Raw genomic sequence first — 24,442 nt, forward strand, 5'->3', positions numbered from 1 at the left:
TTTTTTTTGTTTGTTTGTAATTTTTTCCCCCAAGTTAATTTTGCCAAGTCCAACTCCCATTGCATTCATTAGATTCTATTGATATGCATGAACTTTTATATCCAATTAATTCCACTGTTTTCACTGCAAGTTGGACATCTAGGCTGCTTGGAGGCTTTTATGAATTTCACTAAGCATGGATCTGCATCCTAAAGCATCTAAATACCTTTGTAAGTCTAGCTCTTGAGAATATCAGACCCATTACATTTCAACAAGCTTTAGACTTCTAAAGCTCAGATCATCAAAGGTATTTAGTTGCCAACTTCCTCTATTTTAAATGAGTATTTAAGTGTTGAAATAGACTTAAAAGTATGACCTTATGTATTTTGAAAATAGCATTTGGGTACTTCTGAAATATTTGCTCCAGTCAACTGTTGTTAATTAATTGTGGACAAGTAGGCAATAATGTGTTAGCAGGTACAATCTAGATTTTTTTTTTTACTGAAAACATATAATACACTCATTTTTTAAAAGTCATTGAAGTTTTTGAATGAGCTTTTGATAAAATATAGGTACAGATAAAACATTTTCCTTTACCTAAATTTGGATGAAACACTTTTTCTTGAATATTGATTTCACATATAGAAGGGAAGAGTAATGCCATCCTAGAAAATTATTTTGACAACACTCTAAAATTGCTATATTTATTCAGCTTTGTGGACCTTATTTCCAACACATGAAGTTAAGTGTGCAGAAAGGTGATGCCTATGATGATAACAAGAAGGAAGGCACTGTCTGAAATGACACCTGCATGAGACAGGAAACTTTAGGCCAAGTAAAGACATTACACCATTACAAGTATAAGGGATTGGAAACTGGTCTATACCCATAGCAGAACAGAAGTTCTGCATACATAGACTAGTTTAAAAATGGCAGAGCATAGTCTTAAGATTTCTAAGATTTGCCCCCCTGACTGCTATGGGGCAAATAGGTGTTCTGTTCACTACCAATCTAAACTACACTGCTCACAGAAAATAAAGTAACTTGGATCAATTCTGCCTCTGACTTTTTGAATGTCTGTACCTAGCCTTAGTGATCATCCTTTCCATTACAAATTCTAACCTTGGTATATCCTGCAATAAACAAAACACGTTTCACACAACATTGCTAGAAATATGATTTTCTATTTTAGGATTTGGCTTTATTTGAGGGTTTAAGGTCTTCTGCTCTAGTGATTTAAAATATGCAGGGTTATATTGTACGTGTAGGCCCTAGCATGACAAGAAGGGGCTTGTAAACTGCCTCCAGCTAAGAATAGGCACAGGAGGCGTTGTTGCTCTGACTTATCTTTGATGTTAAACTCTCTCTGCTTCTCCCTTGCCTTAGAGAAAGGATAACAATCAAGTACTGTTCTGTACTGGCAGCTAAGCAGAACACCCTCTTTCAGCTGCATTAGACCCATAAGCTCTTGGGCAACCTAACCCAGGAAATAGAAAATGTACAAAACCTAGGGCCCCCAGATCTAATATGTTGGTAGTCTACACAGGCTTTAATACAGCAGGGAACAATAACATAATTAGGGGGGGTGAGGGAGGAGGTGACCAGGGTAGCAACCCTAGGCACCACATTTGAGGGTGTTGCAAAAATAGCTCCCACCACAGTGGGACCACCACCATCAGCACTATGGCAGCTAGCACTGCCCTTCTGTGTTGCTGATACCCAGGTGATACCCAGGGCACAAACCTGTCCTTCTGCACCTCTGGCAGGCAGTGTATTCACATCACAATGTAGAGTAAAATTAGATACTGCTGTTTGCTACGAATTTTTACACCCATGATCTTTTAAATTTGTGAATCCAGCACTGTTGTGGAAAGGGGTTCAGAAGAACAAGATTTTAATTATATAAACAGTTTCTTTATTCAAGTAAAGTAATTCAAGCAAGTAATTCAAGAGAAGTACAGTTTACAGATATGTTTCTTGCAGCTGGTCTGCATTATTCTGGTTTGCATTATTCAACAAAGACATCCATTAGTCATGATAGTCTCTGCTGAGCACAGGTTGGGAATGCATTGTCTGCTTATATCGGAAACAATAACTTGGTATGCAATTGAATCTGAAAGGCATGTTCAAAGTAAAAATAAAGTGGATCCTTGTTCCAGAGCTTGAGTAGTAATACCGAATCCTTTGAGTTGTGTTATGAAATGTGTCTGTGAGTTCCTTGAAGCCTATGATCTAGTTATTGTCCATATGAAGAAGTAGTTCATATGCTGATTTTGCTCTCTAAGTTGTTTTAGCTTTCTATTTTTAATATGTCTCCCTGTATCTAACTTTTTTTGTTTAATCAATTTACACCTTTATCTGTGTGGGGTTTGCACACATGCCCATATGTTTTGGAGAACCAGTGGTTCTTTTATGGAACCAATATACCAAAATGGCCCCTCACTCTATGGTATTGATTTACATTTTGGGATACTCTTTTATCATGGGCAGATCTAGGATTTTGAAAAGGGATGTGCAAATGGTGAGATTCATCATCACCAGGGATCCTGGTTTTCTCTGTTTAAAAATCACAAATTCTCTGATTAAAAATAAAAAATCCGTGTTTATCCACGATTAAAATGAAACACCACTATATATATAGGTATCAGTTGAACACAATGTTTTATTGATATATTTACAATATTAAAGTAGTTTGGAAGCTTACCAGTGGCTCATTCACTATAATAAAATATATTCTAAATACCTATATATTTTGGTGTTTGATTTTATTTTTTTTTTTATCATGGAAAACAAGAGCCCTCTCCCTCCCCCTCCCCCCGCTGCCTCTTTGCTCATCAGGATGCAAGACAAATGCGGCTGTTCCCCCTGCTGCTTTGTAGTGCTGAGCATCCCTGATATGCTGGTGTCCTGATATGCTGGGCAGGCAGGGGGCACCTCATCTTGGTGGTCATGACAGTGCAGCGCTCCCTCCTGTCCTTAGTTCTGCCTACTGGGCCATGGAGGTGGCTTCTGCCTGGAGCTGGTCTGGCCTGGCTGCAACCCCATGACCCACATCCCACTTTGGTCACAGAAATATGGGGGTGCATGTGTCCCCCTGCCTCCTGACATGTCACCTGTACCTCTCTGCCCCCGATGAGTCATCCGTAACCCCCCTGCCCATAGACTTACCTGGAGGGAGCTGTGGGAGCTGCTTTCCACTGCTGCCTGGCTGCCATGTGGATGTGTTGACACGCAGACATGCACATGGTGCCCACTATGTCTTCTTCCCCCAGCCCCAAGCAGCCCCTGGAACTCTGCCAGCCTGCAAGGGGAAACCTGTGGTTTCCCAGCTGTTTTCCTTTAAAGGAGAAAATTCACATTTTTTCCATGTTTTTCCATGGCAAATGGAAAACCCAGAACCCTGATCATCGCATATAATACTACGCACATTTTTTCCAATTAAAAATAAACTAGAAGCTTTACTAATATGCAAGCGGTCTAGGGCTGTATTATTCAGTTTAAGCTTGAAGCAAAAGCAAAGATAACTTCATTGGAATGAGTTTAAAACAATCTGAAGGACTGTGAAAATAGGATCTTTACTCCCAGGAGCAGCTAACAGACAGCAAACTTGCAGAGCAAAGATAACTTGATTGGTGGAACATCAAGACTATTAAAAAAGAGAGGGTTGTTAACACCCATGGAATGAAGAGTTTAGAAGGAATCAGGTACATTGTAATGAGCCAGAAAGTCAAATGACTGCCTCAGCACTGCCTGACTGGAAATAATGCTGCTACTGCTTGGAAGTTGGTTTTAAACTTTGGGTTGACCAGGAATCCAAGGGGGCATTGGGGTGCAAGTGCACCAGTGAATGCACCCTGGATCCACCCCTGTCACTTACCAGAAGCTGTATAGGTGTTGTAGAGGAAGACTCTTTACAAGCTACACAGTAGAAACAACTAGGCCTGTGTGAATAGGGAAGTATTCGATTTGGATTCAGCCTATTTGGAAGACAGTGATTCGATCTGATGATTCGAATCACTGTCCCCGTTCGATTCAGTCAAATTAGAATTGGATATTTGCTGCTGATTCAGCGCTGATTCAGAGATTTAAATCAGCTGGAGAGAGGCAGGCACAGCTGGGTGGCTGCAGGTTCTCCTGTGGCTCCTCCAGCTGTGCCTGTCTCTCCCCAGGTGGGGGCAGCCACAAGAGAAGCCCCCATGGCTGCCTTGCCTGGCCCCAACCCCCGTTCGGCCCCAGCAGTTAAAAAAAAAAAAGCCCACACTCACCAGCTGCAGCAGCAGCAATCAGGGCCTCTGAGGGCTCATGGCAGACCCCTCCTGTGCAGCATGAGGCAGTGGGGGGCAGCGGGGATCACCCCTGCTGCCTGGCACCTATGTGGCAGCTGTCACATTGTGTAGGTGCAGCAGAGCTCAGCAGGGCGCTGTGCGCTGTCTGGGACCTGGGGCTGGGATCCAGCTGACAGGTGGATCTGCCCCAGCTCCCAGACAATGTGTGGGACCCTGCCAAGCTGCACTGCACCCGTGCCATAGGGCAGCTGCTGCATGGGTGCCAGGCAGGGAGGGAGGGAGGGGGGCAATCCCTGCTACCCCTGCTGTCCTAAGAAACTCCGAATCTCTCCAAATCTTTTTCCAATTGATTTGGAGGCTTCAGATTTGATTCAGATCTTTTAATGGGTCTCCTGATTCAAATTGGATTCAGAGATTTGGCCACTAAATTAGGCCAAATCTCCTCTGAATCAAATCGGTGACCAAAGCTTCACACAGCCCTAGAAACAACTAAAAGGATTTTTTATTTCAAATAGTGCACCTGGTACATCATGTGGCTTTCTTTTCCCTAGCAAGCCCAGTACCAATGGGAGTAGCAATCTTACTTCCATCGCTAATTGTTATCTTGGTTATCTATGGTTCATGAAAGACTAGCAAGATTTATGGTAGTGTTAAGAATGATATTGTAGCCACTATGGTCCAGGAATTATGTGAGAAATAAGGATTTCTTAGGGTGATATTTTTTATGGGACCAACTGCATAGTTGGGATAGAATTAGACAACCTTTTGGATGCAAAATGTTCTTTTTTAGACTGGAGAAATAAAAGCCAACAAGCATAGTGTAATACCCTGTTCTTAGACTGTACCTTGCATGTGAAACTGAAAATATAAACCTTTGTAATCCAAAGGCATTGGTTCTACTAGTAGTACTCCAAGGCTAGGTACATACATTCAAAAAGCCCAAGGCAGAATCAATCTAAATTACTGCTTAGATTTTCTGTAAGCATTGTAGTTTAGATCGATAGTGAACAGAACATACATTTGCCCTTTTGTTGTGGGGGCAAATCTTAGACTGAGTTCTGCCATTTTTAAACCAGTATATATGTACCACGCTTCTGTTCTGTAATGGGTATAGACCAGTTTTGTGTGCTCAACTTCTGTTCTGTTACAGGTGTAGACTGGTTTTCGATCACTTATACCAGTAAGAGTGTAACGTCTGTGCCTAATGCAAGTTAGTTAAACTAAATAAATTTTGATAGTTATCTTTAGTAAGCATTTTTTTCACAAGCATATCCTGGTTCCTTTGTCCATGAAAGAGGTAGTTTATACTACTTCCTCTTCCTTTCTGATGTTTATAGCTGCTATAAAATCAGAAATCACTTATTTAAAAAATCTACCTAAACCAGGATATATCACTATAATTCTTTCATATACAGAGTTGTATGTCTTTATTCTCATCACATTTTCTTAGCAGATTGACTCTCAGATAGGGAACCTAGTAATCTGATAATGGAAGCCATCATAAATGAGCCTAAGTATGTTGGATGATACAGAGGTTTACTCTGACATATTAAATGGTTATGTCTTCACCAAGAATTGGCACATTATAACATTTGGCATGATTAATTCTCGATACCTGTTTGGAATATGTATACTTATCTCCTCGTGTACTGTACTGAACACTCACCCCACACTGGTATATTTTTTATTACTGTGATATTTCCTTTTTTTTTATGTCAGCATATTTCAGGATCAGAAAAAGATTCCTTCAGTCAGTGTACATACATACAGTAAAAGATTTGCCTATATAAGAGGTGAAAGATTGACCCTGATGTAACTTAGGAAATATATTGCCTTTGTTTGATAATTGTCCAAGAAGTAGTGACTCTGACAAAAGGGGTTTATAATGAATAATTAAATGAATATAGTCCCAATATAATGCTGTAGCCCAAAGGGTATGTGACATTTGTGGGCATATAGGGTGTGTCTATATGTTGCCATATGATAATGTTGCTGTGGTGCCATGCCCTAGTACTTCCTTTTGGAGTAGGGCAACATGTAGATGCAACCATAAGCTGGGAAATTTTAGTAGAAGTAATAGGTCCATTACCTCTGTATTTGGCACTTGTGTAACCACTATTGGAGATGGTTAGAGAAGAGCCACAAGAATGATTACAGGATTGGAGAACATGTTACTAGGAAAGATACCAGAAATACAACCTGTTTAGCTTTAGAAGATTAGGGAATGATTACATTACATTCTGTAAATATCTACACAGGGAAAAAAAGACTTTGATAATGGGTTTTTCAGTCCAGTAGACAAAGGCCTAACAAAATCTAATGGCTGGAAGTTGAAGCCAGGCAAATTAGACCAGAAATAAGGAAAGCATTTTTCATAGTGAAAAGGGTTAAATATTGAAACTAGTCATGAAGGGTTGTATGGTGGGTTCTTCAAGACAGCACTAGAAACTTTCAGATCATGACTGGATGTTTTTCTAAAAGATATGATCTAATTTAACTAATAATTAATTCATGCGAGTCCTCTGGCCTATGTTACAGAAAAAGGCAGACTAGATGATCACAGTGGTCACTTCTCACCTTATTATCTGTGACTGTATTCAAAATTAATTTTTCTAGCCTTGACACTTGAATATCTTCCGCAATTTAACTTCTATGAGGTTAGAATCTATCTCAAAATTGCAGCTCTTGGGGAAAGATTATTTCTTTTTCAAATGTAGTATATCATTTATAAATTTAATATATCAAATGGTCTATAAACATATTCTTTACTTAAAGTGGATTAGGATAAAGAACTCTATTTGAAAAAAGTTCTGGATAAATTATCTCAAAATTATCTAATATGCAATTTTTTAAAATCAACTGTCAATAGTTAGCATGTGATGCTAATAACTCCAAGGTCACAGGCTCAATCCCCATGTGGGACATATGACCTTCCCTGCCTTAGGCAGGAGGTTTGACTGGTGACCTCTTGAGGTCCCTTTCACCCCTACTTCTCTATGGGTATGTCTATATGAGACACTAAAAGTATATTAGACTAATTCTACTGTGTATGTGATGGCAAAACCCATGCTAACGTGTTAATGAGCAGTAGAATTAGTCTACTGAGCATTAGCATCATGTAAAAGAGATGAGCTGGAGCTACTGTGCAGTGGTGCTGATCACAGCGCATTAAGTTTAGTACCTGTTATTACTAAACTGTTACTAAGCCTGTTATTACAGGTACTAAACTTAATGCACTGCAATTATAGCACATTCATGCACATGTAGACATGCCCTATGTTTTCAAGATGCTGTTGTTATAATGTTTTTCCCGGAATGGAAATTATTTTTAAAATACATACTTTACCCTAAATAAAAGTTTTAGAAATAATTGTTTTGAAAATAATCCCAAATTTCCAATGATATCTTTCTTAACTGTAAACGAATAAGCCAAGAAAGCCTGCCCCCTACTACTCCACTGATTTTTACATTTTATTATTCATTCAGTCTCCTGAATAGGAATTGGTATAATTTATTCTTTCAAGTTAAAATGCTATTAATGTCTGTGACTTCCCATTGCAGTAGTAAAAAAAATGCATACAAAGATGACACTATAGTTTGGCTTGGATATACTAAGAATGATTTTAATGTACCCTATTTTCTTACATCCAACACACACTTCCCCCCTAAATCTGGCCCCTAAGATTGGGGTGCATATCTTAAACAGCAAAGCTGTTTTCTTTGCTGGAAAAGAAGGAAGCTGGAGACATCGTGTTTTTCATGAAGCTGTCAAAATGGCTTCCACTTGTGTCTGGCACAGCAAACTGAAGGGGTGGATTCCTTTGTTAACCCTCTCACAGCCATAGCTGTAGGGTGAGCACTGCAGCTTATGCCTAAAACAGCAAATGATCTGCTAGTAGTATCTTGAAGAGGCTTGTGATCTGGAAACAAAACCTTATTTACAGGAACTTTATAAAGAACTACTTAGTGTAAGGAATAGCTTTGCTGCTGTCCTTGCAATGGTCTAGGGTCTAACTTGCTGTTGTACCAGGAAGTTCCTGCTTCCTGCTGCCTAACCCAGACTGTCTCCTGGGATGCCACACTTCCTGAATACTTGTTGTTTCTAGGTTTCACACTATTTCACAGAGTCAGCCATGACTCTGGAAAAACCTTTTTTCCTGCCTTCTGTCTTCCAAAAAGAAGTGCATGTTTTATTTGGGAGTGTGTTGTAGACAAGAAAATATGGTATTTGAATTAGACTATCTGTAGCTGTATTTATTATAGCTCTGTTAGAAATATGCTATTTGACTAACAGCAAATGAGTCTAAAGTTTTTTTTTAAGTTTATACATCTAGAAAAACCAAAACATTTGAAAAACGAGGACATTCGCTTACTCATCATCATCACATATAGATTTGGATACAAAAACTTTAGAAGTTTGATTTTTTTTTTTTTTTTTGAGGAAGAAAGAAAATGAGGGATCTGAGGAAAAACCAAGAGGAACAGGCTGTATAATGGCCAACGCTTCATTAACTAGAGATGTAGTAGACCCAAATTCAGGTTCCTGCTCTGTTTGATTTAGAGTAGGGAAGTGAAATTTTGTCTCCCTAATCCTAAGGACGAATGCCTTAATGACTACAGAGTCAGCTCTTCTCTTTTGTCTACACTTTCCCATTCATATAAATTATTAAAAATGTGATGATCTAGAGAATGAGATGGCCTGATTCTGTAGTTCAATGTTTAGGGCATTCTATTAAAACAGCCTACTCTGATCCATGTTGCTGCTCTGAATCACATAGGGTGGGTACAGATGTTATAGTTAATGCACTTTAAGGTTGCAGAAAGTGCTTTACAGCCGTAACAGAACAGAATAGAACATGGCATATAAAGTACTCTAAAAATGGTGGATCCCACTCTGACTTAACCTAGGTTGGATGTGTACTAACCTAAAGTGTTTTCTGCTAGAGCGCTGTATTGAACGTTTGTGCCAGATTCCATTGAGAGTTAACTTAGAGTGTGATCAGTGCCATCCCAGGCAGCGTTGTGCAAGGCTGCACTTTAGCCCTGGCAGATCTCCTGTGCTTTGCACAAGTCCTGGACCTGAGTCAGTGACAGCCTGTGATCCCAGCCTCTAACATAGCCTGGTGGTTCTGGTGGGGGGTTCTGTCCCCACAGATGGCTGGGAGGCAGTGGAGGGGCTATGGGGGAGCTCCAGGGTCTCTCCCTCCCAGTAGCCCTAGCCAGGTGGTAGTGCGTTGCTGCCTGGCTGGGGTTGCTGTGGGGGAAGGGCTCCAGGTGTTACTTTAAATTCCAACTGCCAAATCAAGAGAGAGACCTTATAAAGGGGGATAAGGCAAAATGAAGCATTGATTGATTACATGAATTAGACATAGAGGTTCAGACACACCACTCATATAAACACATAGATCATCATGCACATAATTACACACAGGCACACACAAACACAAAACAACCATTCCATTCAGACATTATAGTCACCAGCAGCAGTTGTTCAATAATAGCACTGGGTGGCCAGCTCAGGCTTTATTGGGAAAGATCCTAGAGATAGCAAATTTGGAGTGGGGTGAACAGATGTGTCTGTGCTCCAAAGTAACAGCAGTTGAGAGACTCCCCCAACTTGGCATTTTCAAAGTCCTCTTTTATAGATTGGCATCCTTTGTTTCAGTGCTTTGAGGTTTTTCCATACCCAACTTCTGTTTTTGCAGTTATTCTTCATTCATTTTCTGCTTATCTCAGTCCAAAGTCAGTTTGGTTGTAAAAGTTGGTATCTCAGCCTTGACGTGTCCTTGCTGCCCATCTGGCAGGATGTGTGCCTCCCTCCTCCTTGTTATCTCCTTTGTGCCCTAGGACTCAAAGGGATTCTTCAGACATCCATTAATAAGTTTACTGACTGACAACTTACATTTGACACCTTGTTGCTTACATAAACAGTTAAATCTTCTCCTGTCTTTATGCCATTCTTTCACCATTCACCCTTTCACGTGCACTCATTCAAAAAAGGGCATACAGAGTTCATTCACTTATGTCAAGCAAAAGAATACAAAATGGAGTATTCAAGTTACCTACAAAACTAACATGGTTACATTTCACTACTATTACACTCTATGTTAATATCAGCTACATTAGTTGAGTTCCTGCTACACAGGGCCTCTCCCATCCCCTGTCACAACAGCTCTGGCCAGGCAGCAGCATGTCACTGTCTGTCCAGGGCTGCTGGGGGGACAGACCCCAGAGCCCTTCCCCTGTAGCAGCTCCAGCTGGGCTGCATTGTGCTGCAGCTCCTGGCTGTAGCTGTCAAGAAGCTGGTTGGGAGGGAGCCCCCTGTGTAGACCCAGACCACCCCTCTGATCCAGTCAGCAAGCGGGGGGGAGAAGAAAAGGCGGGGAGTTTCTGTTCCTCTGCTTTTCCTCCCTAGCCACTGCTGACAGGTGCCAGCTGGTGGTGCAGGGGGAGGGCAGGGTGGAGCTGGGGAGTGGGGCTGCTCTGGCAGACTCCTGGGAGGTATGAGAGAGTGCCCCCAGTGGCCAGTGTATCCAGGCTGTGAGCCACCTCCCACCAAACAGCAAAAGTCTGTTTGGTTAGCTCCCACTCTAACTTATTGTGCTTTGAGTAAAGCACAGTAAGTTAGAGCACTTCCACCAGGGGCTTTTTGAATGTCTTTACTTAGCCACAGAGTAGGAATTGAATGTGAGTTTTCTGCTAGGTTGGTGACTGCTCCTCCTACAAGGCTATGGGCTATTCTGAAGTGGGTCTTTCTCTTTCAGTTCCTTTGTAGACCAGATAAACTTCTTAACAGCTTTTTGCTGTAACTGAAACAGTTCTGTGAAACATTTGTTTTAATGGCAAAAAGTGTCATCTATTTTTTCCAACTGGCTCTAACCACACATTTGCTAGATAATATCTTATAACAAAGAAACACAGTCACCTCAAGGAAAAATACTTGCTTCTTACAGCTAGAGACTCGTGTTTAAGTTTAAGGAAATGACTCCTCTGTCCCTGTAGTTGCTAAAATGGATTATCTCATGTCTGTTGCCTTCTGGGTAGAGCTAGGCAACATATGGATTTTGCAAAGCAGGCTATGGAGCTCTCTTTTCCTTCAAAAGCTATTGTACTACTTGATTTTTAACTTCCTTATAAAAGTTATGGGATCATTACAATGTAATTTCCTAGGATCTTTAAGAGTAGTATGATGATAAGATGAGCTAATATTGCCTCACATGGGCGAGAACATTTTTGCATATGCTCAGGATTCAGAAATGCATTGATAAGGAAATGAACTAAAGAGATAAGGGAGAAGAAAACATTGCCAGCTTTCCTTAATGCAGGATTCCAGACGTTTGCATAAGAAGAAACTTATGCAGGGTTGCTGGTACAAATTACCATATCTGCCCCATTCCATCAGAAAAATTGATGCTTTTCATTGGAGGTGAAGTGATTGTTGTACATATTGTGCTGTCAGAAGTCCTGGTTCTATTAACCAAATATCCAGAATTAAATTCAGACTAGTCACCAGATTTCATTCTGCTTAAATAATGAGATAGCAAGGCCTCTATCATTATCATTGTCATAAATGGGATGCCTGCATTGGACTCTCAAACTTTCACATTATAAGGATAAGTAAGCAATTTAGCATGCTGTTGTCTGAGCTGTACACTTAGATTCACTCATGAATGCATTTATGTTCTCTAACTTACACTTGACTTTGAAAATATGGCTCCTACTGCTTCATACATAAGCAAAATTTGAAGTGCTTAGCAGAAATGTTCTGTTTTTCAGATTGTTAAATCAGAGGCATAGAATGACAACCTTGAGTTGCTCATAAAAAAACTCTGTAAAGTTATATTATTAAATGACATAACTTTTGGTAGCTCAAAATGCAATATTAATTAAAAAAAAAAAAGCCTACTTTTCAAATGTTTTAGAAAATGTACATGCTGTTCTTCCCCATTGGGAAATTTAAAATATTGCACTGATCAGAAAAAAATCAGCTATAGTTTGAAGAGGTATTCATATAAAAAGGAACACTTTTATACAAACACTGTACATAACTATGATCTAGCTTCCTCTTATTTTTTTAAACAACTTTAACTATCTATACTCTCTCTTCCATGGCTCTCCCTGTCCAGATTGAAAAGAAAATAGTATTAACTGGAAAGTTATAAAACTCATTGCTTTTATCTTTTAAAATAGTGGATTATCATGTTTGTGAAAGAACCCAGATTGACAGTTTAATCTACAGAATAATTCATCTCCACAGATTTACCAAAGGTGACAGCAATTTAAATTTCTACAAAATGGATACCACACTGTGCTGTTCTTCCAGAAAGATTACATGCTCTAATAATCCTTGGTGTCTGTGCTCTCAGACTGCTCAGACTTGAGCTTTCTTGTAAATCTAGTGCTTCTGAAAACACTAATCAATAGCTCCTAGGTAACTTTCCTTGTTTCAGAGCACGTTCACCTCCTAGGAGTGTTCTTATGATGTATAGGACTATATTAGGAATACACACACACACACACACACACACACACTTCCCACTTGCTGCAGCCCAGCCAAGAGTATATATATATATATATATATATATATATATATATGTGTGTGTGTGTGTGTGTGTGTGTGTGTGTGTGTGTGTGTGTATGTATATATATATATGTATATATATATATATATATATATATATATATATATATATTATTAGGGGATATAATATATGAGTGAAGTCAGTATTCTATTGGAAATTGACTTTGGTGAAGCAAAGTTTCATTCTATGCACATATTTGATTTACATTTCTTACTAGAAACAGGATCATTTTTCTTAATCAGCTATAAACTCATTACCAGTTACCTCATACACAACAGATTGATTTGGAGAATACTTGCCCAATAGGAACTGGACTGGGATTACTAGAACATTTTGTATAGACATGTAAACATCAGGTGGAACCTTTTAGGCACTGTTAATCTGGGCTGAAATAGAATTGGTGATTTAGAACTGGTATACCACATTGATCATGGCTTATTCTTTGAACCACCTACATTCCCTATGTAGATCATAATCATCCTGCTTTGTCTCACAAGATAAGATATCTTTAACTTTGTATGTCAAAAAGAAATTTCAGGAGAGGAATTCTATCTCTTTCTAAACCATTTATATCATGGGCGACTGGTGCCTCCTGATTCAGGGGGGGCACCAGTGGCTGATCGCCAACCGGGGTGGTGGGGGGGGGTCCGGAAGTACCAGCAGCAAACCAGAAGTGCTGCTGGCAAACCCAGAAGCACCACCAGCACTTCTCTTGGCACTCCCACATTCTCGGGGGGGGGGGGGGAAAGCACTGGCCATTGCCAGGTCTGGCCCATCTATGCCTGCAAAACCTGTGGCCGCAGGGGTCTCCGCAGCCAAGAGGCCTCTTGCGGCCAGCATCCTCCAGTGATATCTTTTATTAGACCAACTAAATAGGTAGAAACCTTTTTACTTGGCAAGCTTTTGGGCTTTAAAGCCATTGGTCAGGCTGGGGAAGCATCTGCAGATGGCGTGTGCTCTTCCTGGATAGAATGAATAGTAAAGAGGCCAGAGGCTGGGCTGCAGCAAGAAGGGCAGCCAGTGAAGATGTACATTGAGGAGCCAATGGATGAGAGGCAGTCTGGGAGGGAGAGCGGGGGTGGGAAGGAGGATGAACGTAGCAGGTAAAAGTGGAGAGGTACCTGGGGAGTCAGATGTCAGGCAACTTATAGTGTGTCATAAATCCTATGTCTATGTTTAGTCCAGGGATGCACTTAGTAGCTGTGTCTTTGAGAGTTGTGCTGAGTTGCTCTTTGGTACATAGATTAGGTTAAATTCCTCCCCTGGAGGTGTCAGATGGCAGGCAGGGAGGTAAAAAATCTTTCTTGTTGTTCTCAAATGAAGTCTAAAATCCAAAATTGGCTAAAATTCGGCATCTTCCATGTTTCAGGGATGTACTTGGTAGCCTTGTTGGTCTGAGATGAGAAGAAATGCAAAAATGTAGAACTCTTGGTTTCAAAATGATACCTTTTATTAGACCAAATGGGAAATCACAAGAAAAAACTGGACCCAGAGGGGCAGCTTTCCATCTCCAGCTCTCTCTGTGCAAAAATGGGGACTTTTTACCATCTATACTTTTCCTCAGAACCTGATGAAGGGCCTTTGAGCTCAAAAGCTTGAAGAAAAGAACAATTTTTACGTGATTTTCTAGTTGATCTAATAAAAGGTATCATTTTGGAACCAAGAGTTCTAGATTTTTGTATTTCTTCTATGTTTAGTACATGATTTTTGGTATCCAGGAGGTTGATGAAGTGAAGTTCATAGGCTCATCTGTGAAAAGTGTTTTGTGAATTTCCTTTGAGGATTGATACTGAGAGATTGGCGAGAGAGTGGTTCTCTTGTGAGAAATGTGCCCCCACCAGTAATTGGGTGTTCTGGTCTTTAATAGATTTCCGGTGTGCGTTCATTCTGGTGAGCAGTTCTTGTTTGGTCTCTCCTATATATTTTCCATCAGGGCATTTGGTGCACTGGATGAGATATATAATGTTTCTGGAGGTGCAGGTATAAGATCCAGGAATGGTGGTGGATCTGTTGTGGGGTGTAGTAATTGTGGGGGTGGTGGAGATACGTTGGCAGGTTTTGCATTTCTTTTCATGGCATGGACTGGATCCATTCAACGTGTTTTGGGCCATAGGAAGTTTGCTTCTTGTGATGAGGTTAGCGAAGTTCAGTGCTTGTTTGAAGGCTAGCAGTGGCGATGCATAGGGGGTGCATGGGGGTGCATGTGCACCCCCTGTCAGGCTGTGCTCCCTGTTTAGGCAACGGGCTGGGGGGCAGGCAGGAGTGCCAGTGCCCCCCCCCCCCCGCTAGCCCTGGCTAGGGAGTGGGGCCGAGTGAGATCAGCCACTAGTCAGTGAGATTGGCCACTAGGGGACCCCCCCACTCTGGTCAGTGTGATTAGCTGCCAGGGGACTCTCTCCCCCAGTTGCTGACTGCTTGGTCACGGGGCACAAGTGCCTCCCCTGAATCAAGAGGCACCAGTCGCCCATGAAGGCTAGTATGGGTGGATTTGGGAAGATCTCTTTAAAAATTGGGTCTCCTTCTATTATGGGTTGCAGTTGTTTGAGGATTTTCAATATAGGTTCAAGGGAGGGGTGATATGTCATAACCAGAGGTGTGTGATTCATGGGAGTTTTCCTTCTGCACTGCAGCAATTCTTCAAGTGGTATCCAGGTGGCTCTTTCAAATGTGCATCTATCTCTCTGGAGGAATGTCTTTGTTGTGTGAAAGCCTTTTAAAGATTTGTGAGGTAGCAATCTTGGGTGTTCTCCTTGGTGCAGATTCGGTGGGATCTGAGGGCTTGGCTGTATATCACAGGTTTCTTGGTGTGTTTAGGGTGATTGCTGGTTCTGTGCAGATATGTATGTTGGTCTGCGGATTTCTTGTACATCGTGGTCTGTATTTTATCATTCTGGATGCTGATTATTGTGTCTAAAAAGGAAATGTTGGTGCTGGATTATTTAAGAGATAGTCAGATGGAGGGGTGATGATTGCTGAATTTCTGATGGTACTCTGTCAGAGACTGCAGGTTTTCACTCCAAATGATGATGATGTCATCAATGTATCTTAAGTATAGCAAGGGTTCGATGGTGCAGTCTTTGAGGAATTCTTCCAGGTGACTCATAAAAAGGTTGGCATACTGTGGGGCCATTTTGGTGCCCATAGCTGTGCCCATGGGCTGGAGGAAGTATTGGTTATTAAAAGTGAAATTGTTGTGTGAGAGGATGAAGCATATAATTTCAGTAATATCTTTGGGTTTGTACTCAGAGTTGTTATCTTCCTCTTGTAGGTACTTAAGGAAGGCTTTGATGCTGTCCTGGTGTGGGATGTTGGTATATAAGCCAGTAACATCAATGGTGACTAGGAGGGTGTTGCTAGGAAGGTGGTCTATGTATTTAAGTTTTTGTAGAAAGTCCATAGTGTCTTGAACAAAACTCACTCTTTCACTAAGAAGTGGTTTAAGGATTGATTCCACAAAATCCACTGACTCTCACCCTCTGATTCTCTCATCCACTGACTCCCTAATTAAAATTGTCACTCACTGGCTTGCATGCAGACGAGCCTCTGACTTCTTTACTATTCATTCCAGCCAGGAAGAGCATAGCCTGCTCAAGGGTTTTTAAACCTGAAAGCTTGCTAGAAAAATGGTTCCAACTATTTAGTTCATCTAATAAAAGATATTAGATTTACCCAAAGAACCTTGTCTGCCATGTGCATGTGTACATTTGGCAGGGGGTGGGGAGCAGGGAGAAGTGGCAGGCATGTGCCTCCCAGCCTGGCAGGGTACACCCAGACTCCTCTGCCAGCACTAGGAAGGGAAGGGACCCCTCCCCCCATGAAGCCCAGCTCCCATGGGGGGTGGGGGCCTCCAATTTTTTGCTTGCCAGTGGGCCCCAGTACACCTTAATCCGCCTCTGTGCTCGCCACCCCACCCACCTCTGATGCCTTCTTCACATTGGGAGGCCCCAAAAATTGCAGGCGGCCCCCAAAAATTGTGGGCCAGTCCTGGCTGTTACCTCCCACTCCCCCCCTATGTACACATACACATGGCAAGCAAGGGCCAATCTGAGGGGGGCACATACCCCCTCCCCAATGCCCCTCTATGGGTTGCCTATGATTTATATCCAGTTGCCTTAGAACCAGCAAATTTCTCTTGATTTCATAGTTTCATAGTTTCTTACTTTCATAGTTGGTAGGGTTGGAAGGGACCTGAGCAGATCATCAAGTCTGACCCCCTGCCATGGCAGAAAAGAGTACTGGGGTCAAACGACCCCGGTGAAGTGCTCATCCAGCCTCCTCTTAAAGACCCCCAGGGTAGGAGCCAGCACCTTTTCTCTTGGAAGTTGGTTCCAGATCCTAGCCGCCCTGACAGTGAAGAAGTGCCTCCTGATGTCTAGTCTCAATGTACCCTCTGCCAGCTTGTGACCGTTATTTCTTGTCACTCCTAGGAGTGCTCGGGGGAACAGGGACTTCCCCAATGCCTGCTGGTCCCCTCTGACTAGTTTGTAAACAGCCACTAGATCCCCCCTCAGCCTTCTCTTGTGGAGGCTGAACAGGTTCAGGTCCCGTAGCTTCTCCTCATAGGGCCTGCCCTGCTGCCCCCGATCATGTGAGTGGCCCTCCTCTGGACCATCTCCATGTTGTCTACATCCCTCCTGAAGTGCGGCGCCCAGAACTGGACGCAGTACTCCAACTGCGGCCTGACCAGTGTTGCATAGAGGGGGAGGATCACCTCCTTGGACCTGCTTGAGATGCATCTGTCGATGCATGACAAGGTACAGTTGGCCTTCCTGAACATGTCCCCACACTGTTGGCCCATGTTCATTTTGGCATCAATAATGATTCCAAGATTCTTTTCTGCCTCTGCACTGATGAGAAGGGAGTTCCCCAGCCTGTAGGTATGCTGCTGGTTCTTCCTCCCCAGGTGCAGCACCTTGCACTTGTCAGTGTTGAAACCCATCCTGTTCTCATCCGCCCACCCCTGTAACCTGTCTAGGTCCGATTGCAGCCTATTCCTCCCTTCTAGCATGCCGGCTTCTCCCCACATCTTAGTGTCATCTGTGAATTTGAACAGGGTGCTTTTTACCCCCTCGTCCAAGTCACTGATGAAGATGTTGAGCAGTGCAGGCCCGAGGACAGAGCCCTGGGGAACCCCACTGCCCACATCCCTCCAGGTCAAATAAGACCTGCCCACCACCACGCTCTGGGTGTGGCCCTCCAGGCAACTAGTGACCCATTTCACTGTGTAGGTGTCGAAGCCACAGTCTCCTAGATTTTTAATGAGAATGGCGTGAGAGACCGTGTCGAAGACCTTCCTAAAATCCAGAAAGACTACATCCGCTGCTATACCTGCATCTAAGGATTTTGTGACCTGGTCATAGAAGGCCACCGGGTTGGTCTGACAGCACGTGCCTCTAATGAACCCATTCTGATTGCCCCTAAGCATAACCTCCCCTGCTGGCCCCTCATGGACATGCGCCAGGATAATTCTTTCAAAAAGCTTACCTAGGATCGAGGTAAGACTGACTGGCCTATAGTTTCCTGGGTCTTCCTTCCTCCCCTTTTTGAAAATGGGAACCACATTGGCCCTTTTCCAGTCCTCTGGCACCTCCCCAGAGCACCATGAGTGCTCATAAAGCTGTGCCAGGGGTCCCGCAATGACCTCTGCTAATTCCCTCAGTACTCTGAGGTGGAAATCATCAGGACCTGCTGATTTGAATATGTCCAGTCCCTCCAGAAGTTCCCTGACTAGGTCCTCACTGACCATGGGCCTGGGTGCGCCTCCCCTCCTATGAGGGTCCTGATTGGGGGGCGGGGGGGAGGTGACTCGGTCCCTGCTCAGAAAAATGGAGGCAAAGAAATTGTTAAATACAGCTTTGCTGTCTGGTGCAACAACCAGATTTCCTAGCATATCCTGCAGAAGCCCCATGTTACCTCATACCTTCTTTTTACCTCCTATGTATTTAAAAAAGGACTTCTTGTTGTCCTTGATCTGGGTAACTAGTCCCAGTTCCATCTCCACCTTGGCCTTCCTGACTGCCCCACTAAGCCCCAAGCAACGAAAGTAAAGTCCTCCCTGGTGATGGCCCCTCCCTTTCATTGGATGTATACCTCCTTTTTAGTTACAAATCCTTTAGATTTGTAGGATTTATGCTTGAGAAGAGAAAAGGGCAACACATTTGGCTGCAAAATCCCCCTTTACTGGGTTGCTCTTTTTTCTGGTTGGATACATGCTGCTCCAAGTACATGCCTGTTGTATATGAGGTTTTTGTGGATGCAGTTAAAAATAACCAGAAAGATCAGTTTTAGGTAACATTTCAACAATGTGCTGCATTCCCTCAACAGCTGGGCAAAGAGGGATATTCACTGCATTAATACCTAAATGTGATTATCCCTAGTGTTCAGCATTCCACAACAACCCTTCCAGCTGCAGCTACATTTTCTGTGATGTGAATCTCTGGCATTTACCATGCTGAGATGCCACATTTGCTGCAGAATCCTACTGAAGTGTAGAATATGCAGGGGGCAGGGAAAGCAATTTGAAAGAACCACATTTTCCTTTATTTGTAGTTTCTTTTTCCATTAAATAATATAAAAAAGAACAGTGTGAAAAAGCAAAGTATATTTAAAAAATCCACAGAGTCTGACCCCCTGGACTCCAGCTTCATGCTTCAGCAAGGTTCCAGAGTAATTTTAGTATCTCAGCATGGAGCCTGCATGGAAGTCACTTCAAAGCAAAAACAGGCTGACAGCAGCTAGCATGTACGTCATAGCACCTGGAAGAACATAAAAAAGGAATAATATGTTAAATTTTCCTCTAAGCATTCCTGTCAGCTTGACTGCTGGGTGGTTAGGTTTATTGCTTAAGTTTAGGGATGGGAAAACTCATTCTGACCAATCTGAAACTCAGTCAACTTTTTAGGTTTAAAGGCTTGACCTGTACTTGGATCTCATTAGGTTTTGGTTCTCCTTTGGAGACAGAAATAGCTATTGGAAAGTTATACACATACTCTTCTACAAGGCACCTATTTGGGCCACCCAGGCTCTGGGGAGCTATTATATTGTACATTTCTATCATATCAGAAGTTTCCTGTTATACAATTTTTGTGTAAAACCAACCCCAAATCTTGATTCCTTTTTTGCCTTGACATTTGAAATCTCATTATTTTTTAAACAGGGTGGCATTTGTTAAAGAAAACAAAGATAACAAACCAAAATGCTTGTATATAGGGTGAGCCCTAGCATTCTCCCCTGTATACAAAGATAACACCTTACCTAGAATGCTAGGTAGCACACAGAGGCTTCTAGTGGCTAGTTAACATATAGCTGTCAAATACATCTTTGCACGATTGGTATGTAAATGAATTCCAAAAATAGAGATGTTTCTGTAACCTTATTCTTTATGGGGGTTCTCTGTATCCTCTTAATGTCACTGGAATTTAGTGTTCTGTCTTTGTAGAACAACTTAAATTTTTTGAGATATACTAACTTTATTTTGAGGAAGCTTAGGACAGTGTCAACTTGCCATTTTTTACTCCACTAGGTAGTGTCAAATATGGAACCTGTCATACTGCAAAACTTATTTTTATTTTAAGATGATGTAATTTCATAACCCTTTAAATTTATTTCTAGGCATTAGAAGAGCCAACTAAGAAAGCAAGTGAGACTGAGCTCACCACTTTGGACACACATTCAGAGGTAACAATAATTCTCTCTATCTTTTTATCTGGAAACACTAAGGTTGGGTTAATCCTCATATTGCTTCTACTTTTCTAGATGTGCTCCCCTGCCCAGCTCAGGCAGCAAACTGAAGAACTCTACGCAACCATTGATCAAGTCTTACAGGATCCATTGCCTATGGTAATATACCAGTCAACTGGTATTAGAACAGTTTTTCCCCACTCCTCCTCCTTCTGTTATTAATTAAGCCTGTGCACTTTTGAATCCCATTTTTCAGCGCCGGTGTGAATCTTCTCCAAGTTTCCTGCAGACACCCATGGATTCAGATACAGGCAAAGTAAGTGAGTAAGCTCAAACACATATTATATCCCCTATGCATGTGGCACAGGACAATGGTGAATCAAGCCATTGGCTTCTGGAAAGAAAGTGGGTGGCAGAAATAGGACAATTCTTAGAGAAAATTAGGGATTAAGGAAACGTCATTCTATACCTTCTCTTCCCCCCCCCCCCCCCTTTCTTTACTGCAGCAGATATTTGAATATGCCTGTAGGTAGAAGTTTTAATTCTTCTGCCTATACCTTGCACAAGTACTTACAGTTGAGTAAAGTAGATGTTAAATGTTGACGAGTAACTGCGAATGAATTTTCTGATAGGTAGAAAGTACTTATACCCACTTTGTACTGGTATAAATAATTAAACCAGATCCAAGGCAGTGGAAAAGTCTGTTCTGAACAAAAGAGGTCAGGTAAAGGAAACAGAGGCAATGGGAGAAGAAGACAATGTGGTTTGGACAGCAAGTTAAAGCATGGGATGGCAACCTTTAAGGGTGACATGCAACTGGGTTACCTTAGTCCTCTCTGCTCTGTGCTGAGGACTACTCTCTTGCTCTTGTGCCGTCCTACTAGAGCTTCTGCTTGTGCTTCACACTAAGTGCTGTCCATTGCCATTGCCAATGGTGATGTGATAAGCAGAAACTGCAGCGGGGCAAGGGAGCAAGAAAGGATTGACACTGGAGGGGACTGCTGGCACAAGACCAAAGAATGCATGCACAGGGCGGAGAAGGTGCTGTTGGGGCCATGTGCCAGCTCACGTCTCTTTGCAGGCTGGGTGTGACCTGAGTTTAGGGATAGAATGTAGGCATTAGAATAAAGACTTTGGCTTTCAAGATTAGATTGGGAGGTGGGGGAGAAATAGTTGTAAATAAGAAGAAAATATACTTATGTAAGAGCCTTAGAAATGCCATGGGCATAAGGACATGCAAAATGCCATTCACTGGGTCAGACCATAGGTCCATCTAGTCCAGTGTACTGTCCCACACAGTGGCAGTGTGTAGATGCTGAGAAGGAAGGTGAGCAGAGCATGTCCAGAATCTTCTACCCCTGCTCTTCTCCCAGTTGCAGCTTCCAGCATTCAGAGGTTTAGGAAGTTGAGACTCTGCATTCCTATCTACCTTGTTCAACACCTAGAATTAGACCTTTCCTTTATAAGTTTGTCTATTCCTTTTTTGAACTGGGTTAAGCCACCGGCCTCCACAACATCTTGTGGCAATGAGTTACATAAGTTAATTACATACCTTGCAAAAAAGAACTCCCTCTTGTTAGCCTTAAAACTCCTACCCAATAGTTTCATTTAATTTAAATACTTCTAGTATTTGGAAAGATGGTAAATAATAATTCCTTATGAACATTCTCTGCAGCATTTAATATTTTGTAAACTTCTATCATGTGTCCTGCCCTCCCCCACCCCCAGGGTCTTATTTCTAAGCTAACAAGTCCTAGCCTATTTAGTCTTTCCTCATATGGAAGCCTCTCCATACCCCTGATCATCTTTGTTGCCCTCCTCTGTACCTTGTCAAATGCCTATATATCCTTTTTGAGGTGTGGGGACCAAAGCTTCACACAGTATTCAAAGTGTGGATGGACCATAGTTCTAGAAAGGGAGAGAATGATATTTTTGGACTTGTCTACAATTCCTTTCTTGATCATTCCAAACATTTGATTTGCCTTTTGACTGATGCTTAGCAAATGGTTTTAGTGAACAGCCCACAATGACTCCAGGATCTCTTTCCTGTATGGTAACAGGCAGGGCAGGATGGCACCTTAAAGTCTCTACCTCATTTAGAAAGGCATATATTTTTGTAGGCTACAGCCTACTTCATCAGTTAGTCTTAGAAGAAGCTACCTTGTATTGACTTCTGCCTGACTTTAGACAATCACAGCTAACTACCTCATTCTGGGTGCTTCTACACATGCGATTAAAGCTCCAGAGTTTACTGCTTCTGGGTTCACCATTTGAACGTATGCCAAGGACTGTAGTATGTTGAGCTGGGTCAGAGCAGCCCTGGCTGGCAGGAAGCCCCAGGGATCAGCTTGCCAGCCTGGAGCTGCTCTCCCTGGCTCAATGTGCTGCAGAGGGGCTGGCTGGGACATGAAGCTGCTTCAGTGCAGGGCTTGCTGACAGGCAGCCCCCGTACTGAAGCACCCTCATGCCCCAGCCAGCTGGGGTAGCATCTACAAGTATACTGTTGTGAAGTAAAAAACTCTGCAGCAGGATAGGACTTGTATATATGAGTACTACTGTGCTGCAGAGTTAATTTGTTAACTCCAGCCTAATTGGGTGGAGGAGGAGGAGGGCATATGTAGAGGCCTGACATTTACTGCAGAGCTAATTAGTTTACTTCTTAGTAAATGCCTCATGTAGATGCGCCTTTTGTGTGGTGACTGTTCATCTAGAGCCCATCATTGTATATAAATATTTGAGGTTATTTTTTTTCCCGTGTACATCAGTTAGTTCTTACCAACATTTCAATTTCAACATTGCATGAAATAGGCAGCAGAAGAAAATGTAAAAAATGAGAGTTTTTGCCAAGTGACAGCATGAGGGAGAATGTCCCAGGCAAATAGAAGTGAGTTCCCACATGGGGCTTGGATACATCCCCTGTCTGTTAATAGATTAACAGAAAGAGTCCTTGGAGGTATTGCGGTTGCAATATCAAGGTCATTTTTAACAGAATGAGGTCAGCTACTGCACTCGGATTTTTGGCAACCTCATAATCTTTAAAACAATAATACCTATGCCTATATCCTTCTTTCTATTGCAGCAACGAGACTTACGGTTTTGCAAGAAGTCACCCTAAAAACATGTATCTTGCCTCAGGAGACCAATCCTGTTCTGTCCAGGGAACCCATTGTCTAGGGCACTTTCCTGGGAAATGAGAGATACAGGTGTGGGGCCTCAAACTCCCTTTTACCCTATCTGGGAAAGTGCTGTAGTCAAAATTGGGCAAAATGGTGGTGGGAGCTTGTTTTTCTCCTCCATTTAGGTGTAAGCATGATCTCAGTCATTCAGCATGTTCTTCAATGAAGGAACTGGGGACTTCTTTTTAAGTGTCACTTAGACATCTTAGAAGTGGAATAAGACCTGAGCCTTAGAGTTAAACATTACTGAATCATTCTTCACTTAAGACATGTTATAAGCACGTCTTACAATTTTAAGCAATTAATATCTTACACCAAGGATAAAAGCTTACAGAATTATTCCACTGTTGTCTGCATGTTACTATATCAATTTATGTTGTGTACAGATGTCTACAGTGCCGCAGAGAACAGCTGGAAGGGAAACCAAATATGTAAGTCCCCTTATAATTATTCTGTTTTAGCTACAAAAATGTTTTACTTTGTAGGAATAATAATCATCCTTCCATGCCAGTTGGATCTGCATGAAAGAAGGGTGGAAACTGGTGTAGAAAATGAGTTCTTTATTGAAAGTGAGTCAGCCAGAGTATTGGCAATGACACTTAAAACCTCTGATCCTCACTTCAAATTCATCCTGTTTGGTGGCTAGTCAACACAGGATGATTACTATCTCTGGCCAAATGAAAGCCAAACTCAGTGCCAGTTTAAAGTAATTTTAATTGCCTTTTTTTCCTTTTAATTT

At 42.1% G+C, this 24,442-nt stretch overlaps 1 protein-coding gene across 3 annotated transcripts in view; it reads left to right on the plus strand.

The window, feature by feature from the left end:
• MLIP (muscular LMNA interacting protein) overlaps positions 1-24,442 on the plus strand; it is a 226,738-nt gene that overhangs the window by 138,194 nt on the left and 64,102 nt on the right. For all 3 annotated transcript variants that reach the window (XM_019497110.2, XM_019497102.2, XM_019497099.2), the window contains exons 7-10: positions 20,459-20,524; positions 20,603-20,686; positions 20,784-20,843; positions 24,090-24,134. In XM_019497110.2, coding sequence (XP_019352655.2) covers positions 20,459-20,524; positions 20,603-20,686; positions 20,784-20,843; positions 24,090-24,134 — 255 coding nt within the window. The remainder of the gene's footprint in view (positions 1-20,458; positions 20,525-20,602; positions 20,687-20,783; positions 20,844-24,089; positions 24,135-24,442) is intronic.

Source organism: Alligator mississippiensis, chromosome 1, assembly GCF_030867095.1.
Source record: "Alligator mississippiensis isolate rAllMis1 chromosome 1, rAllMis1, whole genome shotgun sequence".
Taxonomy (NCBI): Eukaryota; Metazoa; Chordata; order Crocodylia; family Alligatoridae; genus Alligator; species Alligator mississippiensis.